This window comes from Alligator sinensis, unplaced genomic scaffold (assembly GCF_000455745.1).
Source record: "Alligator sinensis unplaced genomic scaffold, ASM45574v1 scaffold777_1, whole genome shotgun sequence".
Lineage (NCBI taxonomy): Eukaryota > Metazoa > Chordata > Crocodylia > Alligatoridae > Alligator > Alligator sinensis.
The window spans coordinates 365061-374968 of NW_005841882.1; the positions used below are offsets into that span (position 1 = coordinate 365061).

A 9908-nucleotide genomic window follows, 5' to 3' on the forward strand; every position below is an offset into this window, starting at 1 on the left:
GTTTCTTCCTGCGTCAGGTCCCGCTGGGTCGTGGAGGTGGATCCTGCCTGGAGCTGGTCTGGCCCAGCTGCAGCCCTGCACCCTGCTGCAGATGCAGAAATCGGGGGGGGGGAGGAAGCAGAGAGAGGGGGTACATAACTTCCTCTGCCGCCGCCCCCTGCCCCGCACATAGACTTACCTAGAGGGAATTGTGGGAACTTCTCCACCACCCTGCTTGGCATGTGTGCACACACATGCACATGGTAGTTCCTGCCCCCTGCATTCCGCTTCCCTCAGCCCCAAGCAGCCCCTTTGGACCGAAGAAATGCAGTCACATGCCTGCAGCGGCTCAGGTTAGAAGCCAGGGGGCTCTAGAGCAGCCCTCCCTTCCCTTTCACAACGCTAAGTTGAGGGGGAAGGTGTGGCCAGGCCCTGGCAGGACACTCTTATTAGGGAGGAATTTCCTCCCCCCACCTCTCTGCTGCTCCTTACCAGCAAGTGTAAGTAAATGCTGTGCAACTCCCAGCAGGGAGTTACACAGTGTTTATCAGCTCATCAAGAAACAAAAGCCTCTCTCATTAGTTCAAGCTCTTCTTTTAGTTCCAAAAGGCCCTGTCAGCCTTTGTCCTCTCTCACTTGCACCAGGGGTTTTTAATCTTTTTTAAGGAATGTATCCCTTCTAGGTACACTTCTGACACGGAGCGTAGGGGGCAGGGGGTGGGGGGTAGTGGCAGCCACACACGGAGCGTGGGCGGTTTTACAAGTGGCAGTGAATGGCAGCGGCAGCAGCGTGCGAACTCCCCGCCTCCCCCCGGCTGGCACCTATGTGGCCTGCAGAGGGGAGCTGCTGCCCTCACCCCCCCTTGGAGGTGGCAGCATTGGCTGGTGGGTGGCAGCGCTCCATCCCTGCCTGCTCACGCATATCCCATAGCCCCTTTCCAAGTACTCCCAGTTGATCACCCCTGCCTTACACAGATACTTAGCTAGCACACCACATGCTGGCTATGTCTGTGCTATGGAGGGGGGGTGCGGCGGGGGGGAGAATCTGTGCTTGAGCAGGGAGTGGTGGAGGTGGGGACAGGAGGAAGCTAGTCAGACACTGCTATACTTGCAGTCTCTCCCACAGTTCCAGCCAGAGAGCAGAGGGGCACGGCCAACTCTGCTGTGGAGCAGAGAGCCCTGCCCAGAGATGCAAAGCATTTGGGATGCTAGGGAACTCTTAGATTCATAGATGTTAGGGTCGGAAGGGACCTCAATAGATCATCGAGTCCGACCCCCTGCATAGGCAGGAAAGAGCGCTGGGTCTAGATGACCCCAGCTAGATGCTTATTTAACTTCCTCTTGAAGACCCCCAGGGTGGGGGAGAGCACCACCTCCCTTGGGAGCCCGTTCCAGACCTTGGCCACTTGAACTGACTCTTGTTTAACTTAAACCAGTAAGGGGTCTGGGACAGACATTGCATAAACTGGTATAACCCAAATTAGTTAAGTCTGATGATACATTCAACCAGGTTTCTCTCAAACCAGTTTCAGCCATTTTCAAACTGGTTTATGTGCATTGAACATCTGCTCTGTTACGAGTTTAAACCAGTTTCTTATCACTTAAACCGATTTATGTGTAATGTCTGTCCACAGCGAACAGGAATCAGCAAAACGCTGGATTTTCTTTGTTCGTCTTTACCAACCAGAAAGCACATTGATCTAAAAGCACAGGCTATGAGATAATAGCACTTTAAGCACTACAGAAAACAGTAAGCACACCCTGCTTAAGGCTGCACTTCCATTCAAATCTATTAGCCCATAAGGAAACAGAGTGTCTTCCAACGGTCTGCTATTTTAGCACTTTTTCTTAAGAATAAGTTTGTGCCCAAGTGACATAACAAAAATACAAGAAGAAGAGGTAAGTCAAAATATGGTCTAAAAGAATGTTCAAGTGTGGTATGTTGCAAAATGATTTATATCTGAAAAGGTGTTATTTCTTGTCAATTCGTTCACCCTCAGAAATCATTTGCATTTTGTCAAGAAAGAGCCCTTCCAGAGTAATAACAAGCATGGAAAATGTCATCTGACCAAAAGATGAAAAAAAATTCAGAAAAGTTCTGAGTACCTGAAAAAACTAAAATGAAAACTATTATGCAACCTTGACTATAATGACAATAGTTGCTTCAATTTTGGTAAGAGCTCAAGCCAAGACACCTCAGTCATTTAACAAGGTTTAAAGTTCTATCCCTCACAGAAATAACCTTTAGAAAGTTTTTAAAACATAGGTTAATGCATAGTTGAACAAGAAAAAAGAGGAAGGGTCAAAGAAATGTTGACATTATGGTCTGCATCTTATTTAATTATGAAACAAATCTGAAAATATGTTTTCAATGCATACCCTACCTTTACATTTTCATGTATCGATTGAAGTTGTGCAGCTAGAGCTACAAATGTCTGATAAATTTTCTGCATGGCCATAGACAAATCTGTAAAAGATGTAAATCAGCAAATAAATTCATAGTTCCACTGTAATCAGACACTGATTATTTTAGTATTTAAATTGCAAATTGAAAAGTGAAAAGAAAGGCTCTAAAGTAAAGCAGTGATTCTTAACCAGAATGCCACAACATCCTGAGATGCCTGGAGATCCCTTTAAGGGTGCCACAGGATGTCAAGCAATATTAGTGCTGTTAGACATAATTCACAATATTAAATCCATAGATTTCCAATAGGGATCAAAAACAAAGCTGACCTGTTGTTCTTTCCAAGTCCTTTACAACAGAAGAACTGCTGTATTATTTTTCCCATATACAAAAAAAGGAGTGAAAACCATGAGCTGACATTTTCTGAGGGGTACCCTGAGTCCAAAGAGATGGAGAACTACTGCTCTAAAGTGTATGCAAGTTTGTAGCAAGTTACAAGAGCAATTTATTTCCTTTTGGAACAAAAATTTTCCCTGGGAGTAAAGTAATGCCTTATTTTTTTTAAAAAAAGGTAACCATTGTCATAGAATTTAGAAAATATAAGCTCCACTTAGTGCCAGAAGTACAGGATCACTTTCTCCATTATGTTTTTCTAGTGCTTTTTTTTTTTTTTTGGTCATAAAAGCAAAAAAACACCAACCCCTTGTTACTTATCCAATCCAGTTATTTTCTTTAGAAGGTAGCTATAAAATTGTTTTTAATGGCTAGACTTATACCTTAAAAACTGAACATGCGGAAGAATTGGAAAAGAATAGTTTGGAAAAAGGAACATAAGAGCAATTTTAACTTTTTTTAAATCTTTGCTTATTTTTCCTTACTTAAATTTAACCTTCCTGAATTTTAGCATGCTGGACCAGCATGTCTTATCACACCTAATAAAAAATATAATTAAATGAAACAAATTTTCCTGAATTTGTGAATGTTTATCTATACCCTCAAAATTAATCTGGAATTGAACATTCAAAGTCGGCTTTTACTAAAATTGCTATCATCGTTAAATATTTGAGTTATAGAAAAGAACCCTCTATCTTGGGCCCTAATTTTAAGGCACAACAGTGGTTCTGTTGTATCATGCAGTCAACTCAGATATGCCCATGTACCAGGAGCTTTGCTCAATTTGCTGAGTCAGAGTCAGATAAGTGAGAGAGCTGTGAAATTTTCATAGGACCTTAGAGGATTGTCCCCTGTACCAAGGCTGAATTACTTGAAGTGTGTACTGATTTGGATCTGGTATGTACAACTAGACACAAATGGCCTCATACTCTGTCTGAATTGTCCAGACTAGGGTATACGTCCCTGAATTTTACTCTATAGGGGGATTTCAACATCCATTTGCAATTCCCATAATGACAGGGTAAATCATCTACAATGTTTCATACAAATGCTTTAATATTTAAGGAATTCTGCAAGACATTAAAATTTTAACTTTTTACCTTGTGGAGTTATGTGTGAATTGTTCGCTTGTGTGGCAAGATGATTCTCCAGTTCTTCTATCTGTTGCCTGTATTGCTGCAGCTGTATTTCAAACTGTTCAACCAATATCCTGAAGTAGCTAGATGAATATAAAGAAATTGGATCACACTTTAAGAGGCATCTGATTATGTTTATCAAATGACTAACAGTTATCTATAAAACTATCACATACAAGGCTATAAGACCGATATTTAAAATAAAAACACATTAATACAAGTTTCTGTTAGATGCAATAACTTACTCTGCTGGGGCTGTATTTTCATGTTGAAGACCAGGAGGAGTCTTCTGTGTTCGTAATGCTATTTCTGCATTTTTTAGCTCCTAAAAAGAATGGTAAATGAAACAAATTATTAACAACTAAAGTTCTACAGAAACACACAAATAAAAAGTAGCTGCAACTCTTTCTTCCTATAGGACACTTTCCTTGTGGTTTTCACAAGGAGGATTTTGTTAATGTTAAAACTCTTGACACGGCTTATTTTAAATATGCTTAACCAAAGGGTTTTCTAAACCTGGATTGGAAGGTGATAGGCGGTACCAGACACCTCACAGCCAGTTCAGACAGGATACAATTAATCTTACTTTCATGAAGGGTGGTTTTGCCTTCAAAGTTTGGGAAATGGTATACCAAAATACAACAGCTAAAAACTTTACTGTCTAAGAATTTTTTATTATATTTTTTCTCTAATCCTCAACAGCAAAGAGTAAGTGTTAGGGGAAAGGACGGAAAAAGCATACCTAAAAGTAAGGAATGAACACGGAAGTAGAAATTGCCATTGTCTTTAAGTAACCTGCTCAGTAGGCTTTTAAACTGCTTAGACTTTCCACTGAACTCCTCATGAATACTGCTGAGTGCTGTAATCACAGCCTACACACTTCCATTCAACTGTTTAGCACCTTCCAATACCTGACATATTGTTACGAACCTCCTCTTCTAGCTTGGCACATGTTGCTTCTTGGCTGTATTGACTAGCCAATATTTGAACAGACATATCATCTTTATAGAAGGAGATGCAAAAACATGTTAATTCTATTCTTCTATGGAAAAAAAACTACTAACACTTCTCAAAGGTGCTCCTGTTTTTAGGGGTGCACCAATAAAGATTTTTTTGTCTGATACCAATGGTCAATTATTAACCAACCATATTGGCCAATACTGATCCAATAAAGCTGCCAGGCTGTAGGAGCAGCATCTGGCCGGGAAGTCTGTGGGGGAAAGGGGCATGGGGGAGGGGCAGATTGAGGCTCCCAAAGTGAGGGAAGGAGTGGGGCTGGTGCAGACGCTGCCCAGCCAGGGCGGGGCATCAGATGGAGCCCCAGGCAGCTCATTCAGCCCCTGACCTAGTCCCACTCCCTCCCTCCCTCCCTCCCAATGGGGGCCTTGATCTGTTCTCCCCCGCACCCAGATTTACTAGCCAGTTGCTGCTCTCCCACGCTGCTGGGCTGCATTCCTGGCTGCATGCATGCACGTGGCTATTATCAGTGACATTAATCAGCTAAACTGGCCAAAAAAGGCCAATGGCCAATAATGTCAATTTTCTTTTTACTGGTGCCAATCCAATATGGACCAATATATATATATCAGTGCACCTCTACTTGTTTTACTTCTTTAGAGTAAAATATAATACTCTATTAAAGGACCAGGAATGGAGAGGTTGTTAGCTGTGTTAGTCTGAAGTCAGGCAAAAGGTAGGATAAAGCAGCACATTAGGGCACTTTCACACACGCTCCAACATGTTCTAGTTAGACCGTGTCAGAGCAGACTCAATCCAGTCTGCTGAAGCGATTTAATTAGAATGCTCCAGCCTGCTGCAGTGTCTCATGTATTCAGCATCTCACATTTCAAAATGGTGATGGGGTGCTTTAACTAAAGCTTGTCGAATGAGCTTTAGAAAAGGCGTCCCCACTACCATTTTGAAATGCAGGATGCTGAATACATAAGATATAGTGGGCTTTTTAATTAGAGCGGCTCCCAAGAGCTGCTCTAATTAAAATGTACCCCCATCCCACTCTCGGAGCACGTGTATAGGCAGGCACCCTTAGAGACTAAATGGTTCAGAAAGTCATGTACTGTCTTTGGCAACAAGCTATTTTATTCTGCCTCTTTCAACCAATTAGTATCTAAGGACTTTTTAAAACACAAGGGCCCCTTCAGAAAACACAAATTCTTTGTTTTCACTCATTTTTTGAAAACAGAAAATTAAAAGAACAATTCTTTTGTTGTAAAGAACTCAGAAGGTCAACAACAGATCAGAATGTTTTTAACACTCCAGATTCCTATTTGAAATCTCTGGTTTTATCTTGTGAATCACATTTGTACACCTAACACCCTTGGAAAGATCTCAAGACACCCCAGGGTGCCACAGCATCCTGGTTGAGAATCACTGCTCTAAGGTACCTCCTTACCCTACATTCTTCAGGACAAAATGGTCAAGATTTTAATTTGACTTCATGTAGTACACAGACTAGTTTCCTTGCAAAACCACCAAATCCTGGGGTGCATAGTGAAAAAATAAAATGCTGAAAAGAAGCATCTTAGTGGTAACTTGTGTTCAACTTTTTACAGTTCAGAGATGAAGATCTCGAGTAACAGTTAAGATGTTCTGAGTGCAAGAACATGTCTGATTTAAAAGAAAAGAAAGCAAATTAAGATGCAAAAGTTTAAGAAATATTCATTTTGTCTGCTACATTTGAGAACTTTCAGAAAACAAAAATATTAATAAATATATGTGGGACTGAATCAAAAACTAGCTTGACAGGAAAAAAGATGTCTTTCTCTGGTCCTTGTGCTGCTAACTGGTGATAAGGTACTCTTATGTGTCATGCTTAGCTTACTTGAGAATTTATTAAATCTAATGGTTACCATACTCCAGCACGGTAAATCGTTTTTATGAAATCACATCAAAGAAGGAATGTGAAAGGGGTGACGGGAAAATCCAGATTCACTGTATTTTGTTGGTTTCACCCAGGATAACAAGGATATAAACCCTTATGTTTCTTTACAAAGACATTCTGCAGAAATTTCTTAGGTAGGTAACATAAGGAATAAGGTAGACATAAGAAAGAAGGGTGATAATCCTATGTCAGAATCAGGAAAAAGAAGTCAGCAAATCTTAAAAGAAAGACAATTTTCTTCAGCTGAGAGTTAAATTCTTTGAATTTGCTTATGTAATAACCACAGGATTTCTATCTTAAGTGGTCTTCTCATGGGAGCTTTAGATTTGTGAGGAGTAACCTAAATTTCCATCAGAACAATTGCTTACTGGTAACCATACAATTAAGGAGTTTAATAAATAAAAACTGATTCATAATAATAAAAGGCATTTGGTCTATGAGAAAAGGTACCCAATTTTATTTAAATTGGGGTGCTCAACTCCTGGCCTGAAGGCCAGATCCAGCCCATAGGGCTCCCCACGGGTACGAGGGGAGCCCTTTGGGCTGTGGCCCTGTGCAAGCAAGGCAGCATGGGGCCTAATTTTGACATGCAGAGGAGACATGGGGCTCTATTCCCAGCACGTAAGACCCAGATTATGGTGCCTTGGGACTCTGATCCCAGCATGTGGGGCCAGATGGAGGCAGCACAGGGTCCTGATTCTGGTACGATGGGGCGTAGCACACAGATGGGTCCCCAAGCACAGCACATGGGAGAAGGCATAAAGTAGTGTGGGGCTTCAGGGACCTGACCCCAGCACATGGGGCCAGAGGTGCCATGAGCCATGTGGCCCTGATTCTGACACATGGAACTCCAGAGTCCCGATCCTAGGACATAGGGGTGGGCAGAGGTGGCATGGGGCTTTGGGGCCCCAAACCTGGGGCATCAGGCCTAGTGGAGGTAGTGCACGGCCCAATCTGGCCTGTTGACTAGTCCCACCCCATTCATCTGGCCTGCAGCGCCAAAATGTTAAAGCAGCGCTGATCTAGAGAAAAAAAACCCCCCAACAACCTGATTTTCATTAATGTACCTGGGCAGTTTCCATTTTCAACTTGTCAATATTAAGAGTATTTCTCTGTAGTCCACTGGCAACCACAGATAAAAGCTGTTTCAAAGCTTTAATGTCTTCCTGTACTTTAAGCATTGCTTTTGAAGACATTCTGCTAATTTCTTCCTGAACTTGTTTTTGTTCCTTCACAAATTTCCTGAGGCAAAAATAAAGTAAAGTAGAGATTTAACAGAAGTACACAAGTGTTCTACACCTTAAAAAAAGAGTATTAGTTTACTAAAAAAACCCATTAGGTTCGTAATATCTTAAACTATCAATACTGCACAATAATTTCATTTTTTATAGAATTACTGTACACTAGTCTCACCAGCATCATTACCCCAATATTCAAAACCTGGACCGTCAACAGAAACTGTTCAAATGGGTTATACTGTACCCTCAGATAAGCCCTCTAGAATCCTTTTTTTGAGTAATTAAAATGCATTTGTTACTTTAAGGTGCAAAAGTTTATAATTGCTGCGCTATCCTGAATGGTTTAAAGGAAAAAGTACTCACTGGAGATTTTCTACATCTTGGCAGATAACTGGAGGTAGATTTTCATCCTTTAGTGCTTTGCTATCTCTGCCAAAATACAATATATGCTTATAGACACAAACAAACTTTGGGTCATCAATAAATGTAAAAGATGTGAAAAAATAATTCTGCTGTTTAAGTATTTATCTATTACATGAATAAACAATTTGACAGCAGAGCGAAGAATAGAAAACATGAGTCCCAGTTCCTTGATTTGAATTCAAGTTACTGCTACTACAGATCACAGTCTATATGAAAAATAGACCTATCAACTAAGCCAATTTAAGATTATACATTCTTCTTAAGAGTGCTTTAAAGCATTTAGTATATTGTTGGTGCTACTGCAAAATAACTAATAATCAGGGATCCAGGTATTCTGCTTCCCACGGGAAAATGGAGAAAAGCACAGATTTTCCTTTTTACCCTCATTTTAGAGGAGAAAACCACGCATTTCGCAATTTTGCAGAATTCTATGCCAGCTGGCCGAGTGCCAGCCTGCAGGGGGCTGGGAGGAAGGTGGTCAGGCAGGGGGCACCATATGCATATCCATCAGGGGTTGGCAATTATTTTGGGTGGAGGGCCGCTTACCCAGTTTTGGCAGGCTGTTGAGGGCCGCATGGGTAGCCCCGCCCCTTGATAAGTGCCCCGCCCCCTGGTCACCATCTTGGGACCAATGTCCCAGGGCCAGCACCGATGGAGCCCAAAGCAGGGCACAGGCTGGCAGGGGTCTGTGAAGCCGGGCTGGGCTCCATCAGCAGGGAGAGCGGGGAACTGGTCTGGCTCCATAGAGCCCCTGCCGGCTGGGACCCTGCGCTCCTGCTGCTCTGCTCTAGGCCATGCTGGCACTGGCCCCGGGACACCAGTGTGGGCCCCGTGCTCCCCACCCACTTACTCCCAGTGCCCCCCAGCTCCACGGTACAGGTGGGGCATAGCACACAGCCCTGACCCCCTGCTCGCCAGCAGGGAAGAAGCTGGTGTTGAGCATGGGGAAAAGCAGCCCCTCGCCTGCCCCATGGCTGGTGCTGCCTGCTGCAGGGACTCGAAGCCCACGCGGGGCTGTTGGGAGCAGGCACAGGCAGCCCCATGTGGGCTGCGAGCAGCTACAGCGTGGGGTGCCAGCCACAGGGCAAACAAGGGGCTGCTTTTCCCCATGCTTAGCACCAGTTTGTAACCCGGCCCTGCTGCCAGCCAACACTGCGACGGCTCTGGGCTCACCCGTTGGGGCTGTGCATGGCGGCAGCAGCTGTGGCTCCCCCTGCTTGCCACGCCGGGCAGTGTTGGCTGCTGCTGTCTGCCTGGAGCTCACACACTCGGCAGCCCAGAGATGGTGGTGGCAAACACTGCCTGGTGTGGCAAGTAAGAGGGGACCGCAGCTGCTGTCGCCATGCACAGCCCCAACAGGCAAGCCCAGAGCCGACATGAGGCCCAGGCTGGCAGCGGGGCCGGGTTACAAGGGGGTGCTGAGGCGTGGGGGGGGG

The 9908-nt window shown here is 43.6% G+C and overlaps 1 protein-coding gene across 1 annotated transcript in view; it reads right to left on the reverse strand.

Moving 5' to 3' along the window:
• NUP58 (nucleoporin 58) overlaps nt 1-9908 on the reverse strand; it is a 53855-nt gene that overhangs the window by 19107 nt on the left and 24840 nt on the right. The window contains exons 9-13 of the mRNA XM_025196599.1: nt 8413-8478; nt 7879-8053; nt 4158-4237; nt 3877-3995; nt 2364-2446 (exon numbers count right to left, since the gene is read on the reverse strand). Of these exons, the coding sequence (XP_025052384.1) occupies nt 2364-2446; nt 3877-3995; nt 4158-4237; nt 7879-8053; nt 8413-8478 (523 nt within the window). The remainder of the gene's footprint in view (nt 1-2363; nt 2447-3876; nt 3996-4157; nt 4238-7878; nt 8054-8412; nt 8479-9908) is intronic.